Below are 15,866 nucleotides of genomic sequence, written 5' to 3' on the forward strand. Positions count from 1 at the left end.
AAAAGACAATGTACAGAAATGTAGAAGCAAAATACAGTAATGCGCAAAAGGTACTACGAAGGGGAAAAAAGAGCAACAGCTATATGTCAAAAACAAGCACGAAATGGCGAGAAAGGAGTTTGTGACTGGAGGCAGAGAGGAAAAGGTGAGAAAAATAAAGTGAAATACATCTTGTAGGACAATTACATCTCTTCAATTTGGCTTGACTTGCGTATTTCGATCGTTCTATGGGACCACAGAAGGTAGTCCAAAAAGGAGGGCTCTTTTCCGTGAGTCAGCACCACCTGCTTCTCAACTTTGATAGGGGTTGCCAGCAGCTTTTTTTTTTTTCGATGCCAACCATTTCATCGATTTAGCGGTTACTTTGACTTTTCCATGTATTTCGGCAAAGACAGCAGAGAGGCCTCATACCATACCAAAAGCTCGAAAGCACCGAAATGGGAAAAAAAAAATAAGCATTGCCTACAAAAAAAAAAAAAAACGCAGAGTCACTTGCTCTTCTGGCAGCTTACATCCATGCAATGCCGCGAAAAAACGACAAGAGTTACAGTGTTGTTCTGTTGTAGACAACCTGCTCGCATTCTACCTTGGGAACCACAACCCCACCGCGGAAGAAAGCTTCCCTGCTAAGGGTGAACTCATCTGGCGCATGTGCCTTACATGACTGCGCTGAGCTGGCTGGGTAGCACTCAATAATCCTGTCAACGAATTCAACATAATCAGCCACTATACGACTTCGAGTCCAATTATCCACTAGTTCAAGCATTGAATTGGCAAAGCTACCAAAGTCTACCCCGATATTCCCTCGCGAGTCGTACTGATAGTCTTCCAGGATAAATTGTCTTGTTGCCGGCAGCAAAGCCATATCTTCGATCCCGAAAAGAACAACATAAAGCAGCTGTTGAAATTGCTTGTAGGCATCCTCCGAAATAATGCCACCGCTTACACCTCCAAGGCGACTCCACAGTACCTCAAAGCGGTGTAAGAGCTCAGAGGAGAGCAACAGCTCAAATTTCAGCTTCTCCATCAAGACATCGGCGAGCTTCGAATCAAAAATACGCTCCACGCGCATCCAGATTTGCATTTCAGATTTGGCATCCGAAAATGCCTCTAATAAGTACGTGATTTTGTCTTTAGTAGAGGTGAAAGCAGCAGACATTTCACAAATGAGACTCGAGTACGGATGCCGCAGGCTTCCCAACGAGCGGTGAGAGAAGCTCAGTGTTCGTGGACTTTTGATAAAAACAAGCTCCACAAGCTTCTCCACACGAGATTTTCGCCCATCGTGAAGCGTCTGCTTCCTCAACTGTGTACTTTTGGTAGGCATTAGAACATGAAATAGCAAGATTTGGTAATGGTGCCTTCACAATTGTGTTTGAAGTCTAGATTCCCTGTTCGCTAGTGAACAAAAAAAAAGCAGGCATATCCGTCGTGATTATGTGAGACAGTGATAAATAAAGGTTGTTGAGAACACGAGCAAGTGCACTCAAAAAAAAAGGAGCACATTAACTCCTCGAATGGTAATTCGCTGCAAGACCCGTGCATCATTATTGTGGCATCAATGGTTCTCAATACGAGCGTCGGCTAGGGCGGTTTATGCAGCACATTGCAATAAGTGCTGGCTAAACGAACAGGAAAACAGTGACTTGGTGTTAGAGAACACTTGGCGCTAAAGTATTGCAGCTGTCTCATCGTCTTTCCTCAAAAATGTTAGTTCTTTTTTCATGTGTATCAAAAAAATATAGCAAATAGCAATAATAGGAAAAATAATCGATAAATAAAAAATGAAAAGATGAAGGAGTGTCAAAAAGCGGTGTTGAGAAGCAAATACAAGTGCTGACAGGAAAGCGAAAGTGACTTGTTCTTCTTTTTTGTTCGTTTTGCAAGCAAAGCTTGTTGCTATAGTGAGCACCAAGTAAGGGCAGCGGTAAGGCACAGAGCAGTAGAGTTAGCAAGAGCACGACGAGAGGTACGAGCTGTTTGTCTTGTTGTCCTGGCTCAGCTGAACATCGTTCGCGGGCTCTGCAGCGATTGCCAACGACACAGCACTTTTAGCGACTCTCAGAAAAGCTTCTGTTACGAACTCGCCTGTAGCCGCGGACGTTTCAAAGTGAAGCAGACCATTTTGCTGGGCGTACAAAGATGCCTCGTTGTGCTGTACTGCACGCAAGCTATTCCCTTTTGCCACATCGATTTTATTTCCGATAAGCATTACGACAACATCGCTTCCTGCTAGCTGTCGTACGTCGCTTAGCCATTGCGGGACACTTTCGTACGAGCTTCTATTCATGACGTCGTAGACAATGAGGCATCCAGTAGCACCACGATAATAGCTCCTCGTAACGGATTTATACCGTTCCTGACCAGCCGTGTCCCAGATCTGCAGCTTGACCTTCACTCCTCCCAAATCAATAATCTTGGCGCCATACTCGATGCCAATGGTCTGTGTTTGCTCTTCTGAAAAAATGTCCTCAATGAAGCGGTGCAACAGACACGACTTGCCAACGCCACTGTCTCCGATGACAATGAGTTTCATCAGCTGTTGGTACTTGTCCGCCATCTTTTAACAGAATTTCCTAGGGTATAGCGGAGAAAACAGACACGTGTGCTTAGGTTTCCCTGCTACCTGATGTGCTGTAATGTGGTTAGCTGGCGGCACGAGAAAACAATATTTTTTTGCTTCAGTACAAGCCACTAGCACCATGGGAGAGGCTTCAAGAAACGTGATAACAAAGAAGGGTACGGAAAAAATTCACAGGGATGGTTCGTCGATAGCACCAGAAAGAGAGAGCGTACTATGGAGCAATAATTTCTGTTCAAACTGATTATTGATTTCCTTAGAACAAGCACATTTTGCATTGCGGGGTATGATTAATAATCCTGTTTCCCCAACAAAAGGTAGCGTGCTTCTGCGCGCTGCATTAGAAATAACTGCCGCGATTCATTGCAGAATTCCCTCTGCGGAGCTACAGTGTCATATAGTCATCTCTTCGTGATGCACGGACAATGTTTTACACGAAGTGAGGTGGAGAAACTCTTTCTCTCATCTGGCTTTGCGCAGCAAATAAAGTGGCGTGAATGCCCAGCACTTCTTTCACCTGAAAAAGAGCTATTCGTACCCCGTCTACGGGCAAATACTTGCCAGTAGCTATAAATAAGGAGACATCCCGTTTTGTGAGAGTTACCAACAGCTTTTCCAAAGTCATCCCCTCAACTGCCGCTGCCTACACCATTCTCACCGTTGAGCTTCGAATTGTCCAACAGCCCTGCATTCCTTGCGTGCCAGCGTAACCTCTTACTCTGCAATGGCGGGGACGGAAGCCCCAGCGCTTGCCTCAGTGTCGAGTGGGTCCCCCCTTCCTCCTCTCACTCTGCGGGGGGGGGAGTCAGACAGCCACCCCGCCCCCCTGCCGAGCCGCTTCTGGTGGCGACAAGGGTCAGGCACCTAGGACGTGGGGAGGGGAGCCCGAGCGCCGCATCGCACCGCATGCCGACAGCCCGGTCGTGGATGGCGATGCGCCGGCGCGACCTGCGACCGCGAGGACGCTTGTGCCATCCGTGTGCTAGACAGGGTGGCAGCGCGACCCGAGCGGCACCCCGGACCCGGGGCCTCGCTGCGGGGGCGGCCGGCATGGTGGGCGCGGCTGCGAGGCGACCTGTGGTGCGGGGTGTGTAGGTGGGCAGAGTATGGGCCTGAGGCCGTGCTCGGGTGGCTGGGTTGGCGCACTGCTGTACCGCGTGCATGCTGCTGCTTCGCAGCACGCGATGGGTCTGCAATGTGCTAAGTGGAAATTGGCTCAAGTTTTATAGAAGAATGGATGCGTTTGTGAAGAGAGTATTCCTCACATTTTATTGCTCTTCTGGTATCCTTGAAGTCTGAAACACAACACGGTGAGAGAAAGGATGTAATGCAGTGGGGTTTGAGAGACTCAAAGACTTTTGTAGCTTAAAGATGTGTGGGATCCTGGCGATCCAAAGCCTACCCGCGAAAAAATGCACATCGCAGGCGAAGGGATTTCAATACAGTGATATGTTATCGTCTCGCTGTTTTCAAGTTGACCTCATAACTGGAGAATCAGCAGAAGCTCTTTTGTCCTTAATTACATGTGATGACCTTGATGTAGAAGTGCTAGACGAAAAAAAAAAAATAGAAATTGAAGTGGATTCTGGAAAATCTGTTATCTTTTCTGATTTCCAAATACCACCCGTATCATCTTGGTGCTTCAGGATCAATCCCGAAAAAATATTGGAAAGACGCTCTTTTCTACCATATTGAGGTGTCTAACGACAGGTTTTCCTCATGGTGCGACACTCCTTTTAAAATATCTTTCCTCTTTATTTTTTTTTTTATTTTCAGCACTTTTTAAATGTTTCTTTTCCATGCCATTACCCATGCATGCTGATTGGTTTCTCTAGTTTCTTTTCCGTAACATGAGTGCTTCCGGTGCCACTACATTGAAAGGGCAGAGTGACCTGCGATATGCACGGACCGTCTCATTTCATCCGGAGTCGGCTTTTCATGAGCAGCACAATGCTGCGTCGCAGCGATTATTCCACACGAGTGAGCCAGGCTGGGAATCACGAGAAAGCAACTCGGGATATGCAGCACAGGACGACGGGGACACTGCTAACGAGAGTATCCGCAGAGGCTACTACGAGCGCCTTCAGAGGTTTTACAAGAAGTACAATCCTCAAAAGCTCTGCAATGTGGAGAAGTTGTTATGCGAGTGCCGAGGTGAAGAGGAGCAACTATTTGCCATATTGGTGGGAAAATATGGGCCAGAGCCGGAGGATGAGAGCACTACGTTGTGCGCGGATTCGGTGTTCTCAAGCGAGGGCGATTCTGTGATGCATTACTCGGGAAAGCGCTGTCAATTTCCGAAAAAAGTGATGCCAGAGGAGGGAAATACTGACTGTGAAACACCCTACTGGGCAGGAGCTTCTTCTCTGATCGGTGATCGTGATTTACTTGCCCTTCTTAGCAATTTGGAGACCTCGAACGTGGAGCTGCAAAAGTGTTACATGGGTGTTTTCGGACAGCATCCAGGAGACTGTTGGAACGGAATGGTTTACATTACACGAGCGGAGGGGATTGCATCCGTTGATACTCCGTTTCTCGGACACTCTTGGGTTGGGACCCTTGGCAGCGGTAAGGTCCTCGTTCACGAGAGCAAAAAATTTCACCGTACAACACTTTACTGCACAGAGGAATGTCAGAAGAGAGGCAACCATGAGCGATGGCGGCTCTCTGTCTATCGCGGTGACCTTAATTACTTGATTTTGCTGCGCACCGTGTGGGATCCTGTGGTTGTGCCCGAGCCCCTGCCCTTGAATCGGTCTAGTCATTCGGAGCGCGAGCTGCACTCTTCTTTTGACGCGTTTCCTACGAGGCTTTCCAGTATGAGCTCAGTAGATTCCGATAGCAGCAGTAGTCGACAACCACTTCAGCCCCAGCAACAACAGCAGCGTTTCGTGACTCTCGATTTCGTTCAGTTTACGAAACTTCTCGAGGAAGTAGAATCACGTATTATGAGACACCTTGAGGGATTAGAAAGTCGAATATCTCGTCTTGAAAATATGTGACTGTAGTGCTCCATGTGTCACCTGCTGCTTTCTCAATTTTTTTTCTCTTCGTGTCTCTTTGTGGAGAGAGCTAGTGGTAATTCTTCTTTACTATTCTTGTTCCTCTCCGTATTGTTGGATATCTTTATTTACGAAGCCGAGAAAAAAGGACGAAGCACGGACTTTAACTGTATTCTGCCTTTCTTTCCTAGTCGTGCGATTTTTGCAATCCCACCTTTTTGACAGTGAAGTCAGATGGGGCCATTCGTCGTTCTTATCTGACTATTGCAAAAAGATTTACCACACCAAACAAGCACTCTGCTCTCTGGCTCGATTTGTGATACTTCTAATTATATTGCTTTATCCTCCACACTATTATATTGTCCGATACTCATACATACATTCTAGAGCTTCAAATGCTCAAAGCTACAAGACGAAAGAGCTCTTTTATTGTACAGTGTCTTAACTATTTGAGTTTCATTGTTGCGCACAAAGATGAAGATTACGATCACGACAAAGATGGTAGGTTTGTCAGTGTTTGATAGCACGACCGAGTACGACACAAACGATCAACTGTATGCTGTTGTTGATCGAATAAAACGGCACCACGGGTCGACTGTTTCAAATATTCGGCTATGGAAGTCGAAAGTGGAGCCGACAACAATTCTACGCGATCCTCTGCAACCTCTGTCCAGCATTTTCGGTGGTGAAGAACAAAGCAGTGAGCACTCTGTACAACACTGCATATACTACGATTTTAGCCCTCAAGAAAGCAAGTGCGCTATTCTAAATGAAGAGTAACCTCCCGATCTCTGCGAGTTGCTCATTTTGTTTTTATCGTATTTCAGTATTTCCGAATATCTGCTCGTTCATGCGGGCACGTTACTGCTTGTACAACGTGTGTGTTACTGCGCTTGTAGGTTTTGTCCTTCTCTCACTTTACGTAGTTTTTCTCTATAAGAAAGCTGTCAAATTGAAGAGCATTGGGTACTATCAATCTACAGTACTTTTATGGAGGCGACTATTCGCACATTCATTGTTTTTTCCCGTGTAGCGGGAAGAGCAAAGTGGCGATTATTCAAAGCATTCTGGCTTGCCAATATTACTCTGGTGTGTGTGTCCCTTGTTATGACCCTCTACTTTCTTGTTTACTTTGTCCTACAAAAAAAAAAAAAATACTGCTTCTATTGCTCTTTACTTGCGCATTGAGGCTCAACGTGCAAATCTGAAGGTATACTAATAATCTACAAAGGCACGGTGCTACACCCACTTCTAGTTGATGGGTGGCGATGGACAGGCGCTGGCGAACAAGCGTTCGCTGCTTCAGAAGTCAAGAGTGTATGTCACTACAACCGACTTAGAGTCTGGACAAGCAAAGGAGAAAACATCGCATAAGTCACGAACGGTGGAGCGGTGGACTCACTGCGCCTTCTCTCTGCAACCGCTAGAAGCACCGGCAGTGTTTGACGCAGCTGGTAATGTGTTTTCAAAGCAGAGCGTTATTAACTATCTGCTCGATCGGAAGGAGCGTAGTGATGCCGCAGTACGAGACAAGGAAGACACGTTTTCTATAAAGAAGCTAGCCGATGTGAAAGAGATTTCGAATAAAGGCGAAAGGGATGGAAGCTTTTGCTGCCCTATTACAGGTTACTCCACATTGTCAGGGGTGCACTCCTTTGTCGGTTTCTGGGGATGCGGGCACGTTGTGTCTGCCTCGACATGCAGCAAATCGGACGATTTGAAGTCACAGGTCGACGTTGAATGCCCTTTTTGCGGTCTTCAATCGTTTTACGTCCGTCTTGTTTGCAACGATACAGAAGTCGCGGAGGGTCAACAGAAGTTTCTGCGGCATTACTTGAAGAGACTCCGAAAGCGTGTGCGGGATGCTGACGTGGAATAGGTAGAGATGGCGACTGAGGTGATGAGGTGTCTGTGAAAAGTATCATGTGCTACTCTATTTGTTTTCCTACGTCAGCGTAGGAAAAATAGAGAAGCAGAAGAAAAACTCACTGACATTATTCAAAGTTCACAAAAACTGCTATGTACAACGATTTGTCTTGCACTTCGATTTCATAGTCACATACTGTGTTTATATCGCCGTCAATAATGGGTGCAATACAGCGTGTTGGGCTATCCAGTCTGGGGCTGCGAGACCGCTGCGTGCGCCTTGCATCTTCATTTGTCTGTGGTCTTTGCGCATTGGAGCACAGCGGCAAAGCTGACATGCCTGCAAGATTGCCATGGCCCGAGGAGTCGATACCAAGAGCATGGATTACGGACCTGGCCGCCCCTCTCAGACGCCAGGCCGACATCCCCCGAATCCTCGGTAGGTGATGCGACGCGGTGAGAGAGGAGCTGCGTGGCGGCCACCGCCCGACGCCAGGAGAACAAGGACGCTGGGCTCTCGGGGCGACCGGGGACCACGCTCCCCCAGTCCCGCACGGGCACCGGGCCACGCTTTGGATTCCTGCAGCGGCGGGTGACTGGGAGCGGCAGCGTGGAGTGCAGATGGTGCGGCGGCTGCGACCCGCTGGCATTGTGGTGCTCCCCGCCGCGCCTGTTGTTACTATGAGGGCGCCCGGGCCGGCGCTGTGCCCGATATGCTACGCGAGCCTCGCGGGCTGCTCGAGGCTGAGAGCACACCTCGTTTCGCCCTGTGGCCGTGCGCGCAGTGATGTGGTTGCGCGCATCCCGCTCGCGCTGCATGGACCTCCCCGCCGTGTGTACCCCGCCGCCCCCTATGGTCCCTCTGCGCAAGCTGTGTGCTCTTTGCGCGCATGCACATGCTTGCGCCCGGTGCCGCCACAGGCTCATGGCAGCGTCCCACCTGTCGAGGCACACGCGGGCAAGCCATCCAGAGACGCCCCCGTGACGTGGACGGAAATGGAAGAGGGAGCCAGCGTGCGCGTGTGTGCAGCGTGCGGCACCTCCCACGCCCGACCGGGTGGGCCGATGAGGCGCATGGCCGGGTTCGCCTCCAGACGACACCTCTAGGACAACCAGGATTTAGCTGTAGTGCAACAGGGGCAGGTGAGCTTAGGTTGTGTGTGTGTGTGTGTTTTTTTTTTTTCTGACCTCGTGATGAGCGGACACGTAGAATGCAACAGTTTCTGGTTATGCGTTTGAAGACGACTCAAGTGTTTTACAAAGTGGTAAATATTGGTGGAGTTTAATTTTTTTTTTGTTAGTTTTGTGTCATACCACACAACCATGCAGCACTCAAAGTGCTCTTTTGGACATTAGGGGACATGTGTGAAGTGGTTTCCTGTGTGTGTATTTTTTTGTGCTTGGTTGGACGTAGGCTTCATCAGTTTCCTCACCGCACGCTTGGCCGTCTGATCGAAATTTGCACGGTTGTGTACTTCACTGATCATCCGCGCTGTCACAACGCTGCTGTCTTTTTTTTTCCTGTTCTATGCGCGTGTTTTTGTGTATGAGGAAGGCGCCTGGTGCTGCTGCCCCGCACGTTTGGCTGTGCTGCTTTGGTGGAGTGAACGCGTTGCAGGGAGTGGGCATGGGCTTTCTTGCTGCATGCTCGGACGAGGTAAGAATCGGGCACCTAATCTTCGCTAATGATTAGTTGGCCACGTAGTCACGCGTTCCCCATGTTTTGATCCTGGCTGGTTTCTCAACTTCAGCTTTCTCCTACGTTCTCTTCCATCCTTACTTGCCCTGATTTCTGCTATTCGTTCCCCCCTGCGGTGATTATACGCCGGTGCTTGTGTTGGTCAACAGGGAGACGCAGAGGTAGAGTGAAATATATACCGATCTCTCAGAGCACAACTAGGACCGCCTTTTTCCCTTGTTTTGCGCTCTTTCCGTCTGTTGACCTGTGACGGGGGAGACGAACTATGGTGTCTCTATCGACTGGTATTACACTGTGCGCAGTTGGAAAGGCTTTCAGTCAAGAAAGAGGGCGAACATAGCAACGCCGCGCACACAAGTGCGCACATAGACGGCTCGCACCTCTCCCGCCTCCCTCGTTATTAAGGATGGGCAGAAAAGCAGCGTTTGATGACGTCTGCTCTAACGAGGCGAATGGGTGGACCACCTGCCTAGAGACCAACTTGGGTAGTAAGGATCTTCACAGGAAGTGCGACGTGCATCAGCAAACGTTCGACACATGCGTTGCGGAGTGGCGCGCAAAGGTTGGCAGTGCCGTTCAGGTTAAGGGTGAGAACGAAGGGGATCCGCCTTTCCAGTGCGCTGCTATGTCCTGCCTGATTGGCGAGTGCTTGCGCAAGTACGACTACAATTTTGATCGGTGCAAGCCCCACACCCAGTTCTTCAAGTACTGCGTCAAGAGTTTTTACGGCAGGGACTACATTTCGTAAAGCGCTAGTAGGAAATGTGATGGGGACCGCGATGTGCGCTGGCATGAGTAGGGGACGGAGGGCTCGCTGTCCCTTTCAGGGGGTTTCCCCTCTTCACTCTTCGCTGTCCCAGGCTTAAACTCTTCGCTTGCTGTGTTTTTCTCTCTTGCTGCTTACCGTGGTTCACTCTCCAGAGATGGAAGGGGCCGATGCCGTTGGTGTCCCCCCGACGCTTTTCGTGTGTCTCTCAGAGTAGATTTGGCGCATTTGGTTGTATGTGCCGCTCTATAAAACAGTAACGAAATCCAACTGTGCAAAACAGTGTCGAGGCAGAGTTTACGTGGCGAGGCTCAATGGGATTGCGGTCCATGACGTTATTGAACGCACCACACAACTCACGACCCGCCTGAAGACACTGCCATTGCTTTATTCAATTTCGTGTACAGAGCCGCTTAAATGTACACTGTACATGACGGGCTGCGTTCTTTATTTCTCTCTTTGACTTTTCCATTTGCTCATACATGCATCCTCTCCGCTCAACGTAGACATGTTGGCTCCCTCTTTCTCTCACCACTGTCTTTGGAGAAGAACACGAGTGCACCCCTGCTTGGTTTTGTTCTTCTCCTGTCGAGTACGAACCTGCGAGCATGTGAGTGATTTCTGGAATGCTGCCGTGCCGTCTAACGAGGATGTTGGCGAAGTCACTCCTTTGACGCCTTTCATTTCCCCTGTTGCTCCGCTGATTCCTTTTTTTTTGCACTCTTCTCTCCCTGTGCGTCGAGTGTCGCTCATCGGGCGAGCGTAGGCGAAGTAGCCTGATCCCCTCTTCCCTTCTCCGCACACGCCTACCCATCCTTGGACTGCTTCTCATCACCAGCCTCGTCGCTATCTCCGTCTCTGTCTCCTTTTGTTTTGCTTTAGCACCTTCTCTCACCACTCAACGTGCGCTGTGTGTGTGCGGATCTCCTTCTTTTGTTCTGCTGACTTTAGGTGCGATGGATTTTCATGACAGCGCTAGCGCGTCGTCGCCAAATGAAGAGATTTCGTCTTTTTCCTGCTCATATGACGAGCTGCCGTCGCCGTACGGCTGCATCTCGCATTCGACGGAGGACACTGTCTTCATTAGCACGAACAAGTTGCTCTGGGTGAACTCCGGTGCGCAGCTCATCATAATCCTCGTTGGCCTGATCGATTTCTTCCTCGCCAACTTGTATTTCTTCATTAGGCGGCGGCGCAACGAGGAGCGACTGGAGCGTTCTCGTGCCTCCCGGCAGTCTTTGCGCGTGAACGAGGACGAGCATATGGGTGACTCACCTAGTACGGGCTTCTCCCGAAGTCAAGCGCTGCATCGTCGACTGAAATCTGTCTCGGAGCTGAACGGGAGGTGCTGTGGCTGCGGGAGAATCGCTGACACGGTGCTGCTGCCTTGCAAACATGCCGTGTGCTGCTACTCGTGCTCCGACCACGCCACTCACTGCCCCTTCTGCAAGGAAGCCTGCGAAGACCGCCAACGACTCTTTGCGGTGTAGGCAACACACAACATAAAGTGAAGGCGAGGCAGAGAGTCAACATTCGCAGGGACACCCAACTCGTACAAACACAACAAATCAAATGCATCGAACACAAGCAAGCACAGTCAAACACACACCCTCACATACATACATACAGCGGCTGTCCGGCATGTGTGTAGCTTGAGTCTCTCCACGGGCGAGACTGCGTTCCTGTCAAGCGGCTAAATGGTCTATCCGCTGCCTCATTCTTTATATCTTGCATTTTTCGCTTACGACACGAGGACACCACAGAGGCTGAGTGTCGTTTGTGCGTTGCAAAGTACGACGATGAGACGCGGCAGCCGACCTTACCACGTTTTGTTGGGTTGAAAGCACAGCGACATGTCGCCGTGTGTGAAAGGGATGCACACACCCACACACATAAGTAACCAGCAAGGGGAAAGGAGGGGTAGCACGGATTAGACGTGACTTCCCCTTGTACTAGAGATTCTGCACGTATCTTCATCTCCGTGTTGCTGCTCATCTGATGTACAACGTGTTTTTTCTCTCCGCTTCCGCTCTGTATACTGCCGTCGTCTTGCAGAGGACGCTGCACACCGACAGCTGCTGAACCAGTAGACAACAAATGAACGAAGAGGGAAGGAGGGTTGTGTCTTTCCAAGCTTGATGTCCCTTGAAATTCACTGCTTCCAGAGGGGCAGGTGGTGCACGTGACAGCCACGTCTTCACGCCAGGCAAGCACCATTGTATGCAAGTTCGTTTTGCTTGTCCGTATCTCCTGTGCTATCACTTTCTTCGTTTGCGCTTTTCAGCCTTCTTTCACTGATGCTAGTTTGGCCCTCGTTTGTACTTCAGCTTCTGCTCTCTGTGTTCGTACGTGTAGGTGTCTGTTTGTATCGGCGTGTGGGATGTGGTCCCCCCCTTTCTTGCCTTTCCCCTTTTCCTTTCTATTGGCTCATGTTGTGTCTGTCGAGTGTTTCGTGGACACACACACATATATATATACACGCAGCGATGCAATCAGGAGTGCGCGTGTATGCTTTGTTTGTCTGTCGTTTGTTTTGCTTGCCAAGTGTTTGCTTTCTGTGCCGGACGTACGTGATTTGTTTGTCCTTCTCTCTCTTTCCCTTTTTTCCTTTGCTTGCGCGGTGTCTGTGCACATCTCTGTATACGTGTGCGTGTGTGTTGCCCGCACGTTCTTCTCCCTTCCCCTCAAAAGGGCGCACAGGACATTCAGCCAACCTACCAGCCAACGGTTACAGTGCCTCTCCATCAGCGCTTTCTCGTGCAGCTGTGCGGTACACTGCTACAGTGCAGAGGTGGTGACTTCATCGTCACTCATTCATCACTAGCCTAGGCCCACTGCGAGCGAGGTGGAACGCTGAGGCATTTACACTGATACAACAACACATGCGTTGTTCCCAATGCCCTGCCTTTCTCCTATTGGTATCCTCTCTCATGTTTTCCGACACTGAGAGATGCGAAGTGGACAGGATGGTGCAGAGGAGCACCTTCTCCGTCTCTGCTGTGGCTGTCGACGGTGCTTTCTCTACCTTAGCTTACATTTCTCTCCGCAGACCATCTATCTTTCCTTTTTCCTCAACGCCCTGCTGCCTTTCCCTGCCTTCACCCCATATACACACCCTCGCGGAATGTCGTACGGGGGTGTTTACTCGTCCCTCTTTTCCGTTTTCTTCTGCATTGAGTGCCAACGTGAAATACACCCATTCGGTACCCGACTGGACTTTTGGTTCCCTTCCACTTGTCTCCAAGTAGAGCGTAGTACGGACATCCAGACCTGTACCTTCAAACTCATTCCTTCTCTATCCTTACACCCCCCCCCCCCCATACATACGCACGCTTGCAAGCACACATTTGTGCGTCGAAAGGATGGATGCTTTTCGGTCGCTGACGATTGGAGCCAAGTTTAGTGCTGCCCGAAACGGCGAGGCGGCCAAACTGTTCCGCAACGCGGGCAAGGACAAGGGCAGCCGCGGACTTCCTGACGCTATCGGCGCTAATGGGGGGGTTGTCGTTGAGAGCGCATCGGACTTGGGCTGCAGCAGCCTATCAGTGCCGCCTCCCAGTGCGACACTGAACCTTTTCGGACACCCCACACGAAGTCTAGGTCATGCTAACGCGCACCTCGGTGAATCTGGAGGCTCGGACGCAGCCACTGCGAAGGGTACAGCCTCCGAGGACAAGCCGCTCAAAGCAATGACCTTCAAGAAGAAACGCAATATCTGGCACCGAAACGAGCTGCAGGTGACAGGTATGGACTTGCCGGCGCCGATCGAACACTTCTCCGACCTCGTTCGCCCACCGCTAAGCGTGCCGCGCAATATAGTGAACAACCTCTTCGCCCGCCAGCACAAAGTTCCTACCCCAATCCAGATGCAAGCAATTCCATCCCTCATCCACCACCGCGACGTACTCGCCTGCGCGCCAACCGGCTCCGGCAAGACGATTGCTTTTCTCACCCCTCTCTTTGCGCTGCTTAGGGCGCCGGATGCAACCTGCGGTGTGCGTGCCCTCATTGTAACACCCACCGCCGAGCTTGCCCAGCAGATCGAGCGCGAGGCATTCTTCTTGACGAAGGGCCAGCGGTGGAGGTTTGTGCAGCATGGCCAGACGACCAAGAACAAGGACATTTTTATTGCCACGCCGGGCCGTATCGCATTGCTGCTGGAGCAGAAGCTGCTGGACCTGAGCAACGTGCAGTATCTCGTTTTTGACGAGGGCGATCGCTTGTGGGACAGCAGGACGGACTTCTTGATTGTGATTGACAAAATTCTCACTGCCTGCACTCGCACCGATAAGGTAGTTAGCCTGTTTACGGCCACGCTGAGCGAGAAGGTGGAGGCAGCTGCTCGCTCTGTCATGGGTACCGACCCGGTGCGCATCATTGTCCATGGTCGACGCTTCGCGAGCACGCACGTGAGGCAGCGATTGGTTTTCTGCGGCAATGAACTCGGCAAAGTCGTAGCGATGCGCAACCTTGTGCGTGAGGGCATCACGCCACCAGTGCTAGTATTTGTGCAAAGCGTGGAGCGGTCCAAGGAGCTGTACGAGGAGATCCGGGCGGAAGGCCTGCACATGGCCATTATGCACGCCAAGATGACAGTGGAGCAACGCGAAGAGACGGTTCTGCAGTTCCGTCTTGGCAAGATCTGGGTCCTCGTGACGACGGAGCTGCTTGCACGCGGTATTGATTTCAAGAACGTCGGCACAGTCATCAACTTCGACTTTCCAGCAACTGTGGACTCGTACATCCACCGTGTGGGTCGCACGGGCCGCGCCGGGAAGGAAGGGACGGCGATCACTTTCTTTACGGAGGATGACAAGGAGCGACTTCCCCCGATTGCGAAAGTGATGCAGGATTCTGGGAACGCTGTGGAGGACTGGATACTGAACATAAAGGTGGATCGCAGCACCCGCCGCCGCCTCGAGCGTACAACGCCGCAGCGCACTATTGTCAGCACGCGGAAGCGCATGCTGGTGGCCCAGCAGCGAGTGCAGCGTCAGTACCGCCGCCTGGAGGAGGAGGAGGATGAGAAAAAGGCAAAGAAGAGAGCCGCCAAGAAGAGCAAGGACCGCGTTGACTGCGACAGCGACGGCAGCAATGACAATGACGATGACGTATAGCACCTGTGCACAGCTGCATGTATTTGTATGTGTGCCAGTGTGCCACCGAGTCAGTTTTCGTTCACCTAGTCAGCTACACATGTTCTTGTCGTTCCGCCGACTCTACAATTCAGCTAGGAGCAGTGACCCAACAACGTTTAAATGGCAAGGTTGGTAGGCCGCTGTGAGGGGACTGCGGTCGCTTCGTAGCCCGCGTGTGGCAGTTCCTCCTCCCTTGCGGTTCATGTTGTCTGCCGTTAACCCAAGCTTCGTGTAACGTAAAGACCAGAAAAGCAAACTTAAGCTAAGAAGGTGCGACTGACTCAGCAAAAGCGAAAGGTGAGATATTTGACGTTGTCGAGTTGCAGAGGGCACGATCGAGCCTCTCTTCGAGTATGGCCTCTTTTCCTGAGAGAGAACGGCGACTGGAGGGGCAGCCTCATCACCTCGATTACCTCTTCTTTCTTTTCCATCACATGAGGTGCCTCGCTCTTCCCGCTTATATATATATGTGTGTGTGTGTGTGTGAGGGTCATGTCTTCTCTCCTCTGCTGTGCTCACCCCTCGCGGGTCGATGTGCGCTACGTCATCGGCACGTTTTTCACCTTTACCACCATCACGTTTCGCGCATATGGCGGCTAGGCACGAGGTGGTTAATGATGAAGATGTGCACCGGGCCCCTCGTTCACGGCTTTGCCGCTAAACTTGCCTCCCCCCGCCTCTCCTTTCCCTCTAGCTTCGCTGTTGACATGTACGCTGAACCGAACGCCTACCCTTTTCTTCCTTCCTCATTGAAGGGTGAACTGGTGCGCCAGTGTGTCTGATACGTGTCTGTGTGTGTGCGTGTTAGTGGCCG

At 50.8% G+C, this 15,866-nt stretch overlaps 8 protein-coding genes across 8 annotated transcripts; 6 read left to right on the top strand and 2 right to left on the bottom strand.

Moving 5' to 3' along the window:
• Nucleotides 1-544: 544 nt before the first annotated feature.
• On the bottom strand, nucleotides 545-1,327 carry LBRM_32_0590 (conserved hypothetical protein; the record flags this gene model as incomplete). Its single annotated transcript, XM_001567367.1, has 1 exon — nucleotides 545-1,327. One exon carries the CDS (start codon nucleotides 1,325-1,327, stop codon nucleotides 545-547), a length of 783 nt encoding a protein of 260 aa, XP_001567417.1.
• A 621-nt stretch (nucleotides 1,328-1,948) lies between these two features.
• Nucleotides 1,949-2,560, bottom strand: LBRM_32_0600 (putative ras-related rab-4; the record flags this gene model as incomplete). The annotated part of the gene is made up of 1 exon (XM_001567368.1): nucleotides 1,949-2,560. One exon carries the CDS (start codon nucleotides 2,558-2,560, stop codon nucleotides 1,949-1,951), a length of 612 nt encoding a protein of 203 aa, XP_001567418.1.
• A 1,871-nt stretch (nucleotides 2,561-4,431) lies between these two features.
• Nucleotides 4,432-5,583, top strand: LBRM_32_0610 (conserved hypothetical protein; the record flags this gene model as incomplete). Its single annotated transcript, XM_001567369.1, has 1 exon — nucleotides 4,432-5,583. One exon carries the CDS (start codon nucleotides 4,432-4,434, stop codon nucleotides 5,581-5,583), a length of 1,152 nt encoding a protein of 383 aa, XP_001567419.1.
• Nucleotides 5,584-6,057: 474 nt separating this feature from the next.
• On the top strand, nucleotides 6,058-6,363 carry LBRM_32_0611 (conserved hypothetical protein; the record flags this gene model as incomplete). The annotated part of the gene is made up of 1 exon (XM_003723165.1): nucleotides 6,058-6,363. The coding sequence occupies one exon, from the start codon at nucleotides 6,058-6,060 to the stop codon at nucleotides 6,361-6,363; it is 306 nt and encodes a 101-aa protein (XP_003723213.1).
• A 478-nt stretch (nucleotides 6,364-6,841) lies between these two features.
• LBRM_32_0620 (conserved hypothetical protein) lies at nucleotides 6,842-7,462 on the top strand (the record flags this gene model as incomplete). Its single annotated transcript, XM_001567370.1, has 1 exon — nucleotides 6,842-7,462. One exon carries the CDS (start codon nucleotides 6,842-6,844, stop codon nucleotides 7,460-7,462), a length of 621 nt encoding a protein of 206 aa, XP_001567420.1.
• Nucleotides 7,463-9,554: 2,092 nt separating this feature from the next.
• LBRM_32_0630 (conserved hypothetical protein) lies at nucleotides 9,555-9,896 on the top strand (the record flags this gene model as incomplete). Its single annotated transcript, XM_001567371.1, has 1 exon — nucleotides 9,555-9,896. One exon carries the CDS (start codon nucleotides 9,555-9,557, stop codon nucleotides 9,894-9,896), a length of 342 nt encoding a protein of 113 aa, XP_001567421.1.
• A 974-nt stretch (nucleotides 9,897-10,870) lies between these two features.
• On the top strand, nucleotides 10,871-11,404 carry LBRM_32_0640 (conserved hypothetical protein; the record flags this gene model as incomplete). The annotated part of the gene is made up of 1 exon (XM_001567372.1): nucleotides 10,871-11,404. The coding sequence occupies one exon, from the start codon at nucleotides 10,871-10,873 to the stop codon at nucleotides 11,402-11,404; it is 534 nt and encodes a 177-aa protein (XP_001567422.1).
• A 1,872-nt stretch (nucleotides 11,405-13,276) lies between these two features.
• LBRM_32_0650 (putative RNA helicase) lies at nucleotides 13,277-15,031 on the top strand (the record flags this gene model as incomplete). The annotated part of the gene is made up of 1 exon (XM_001567373.1): nucleotides 13,277-15,031. One exon carries the CDS (start codon nucleotides 13,277-13,279, stop codon nucleotides 15,029-15,031), a length of 1,755 nt encoding a protein of 584 aa, XP_001567423.1.
• Nucleotides 15,032-15,866: the final 835 nt, after the last annotated feature.

Source organism: Leishmania braziliensis, chromosome 32 (genome assembly GCF_000002845.2).
Source record: "Leishmania braziliensis MHOM/BR/75/M2904 complete genome, chromosome 32".
NCBI lineage: Eukaryota > Euglenozoa > Kinetoplastea > Trypanosomatida > Trypanosomatidae > Leishmania > Leishmania braziliensis.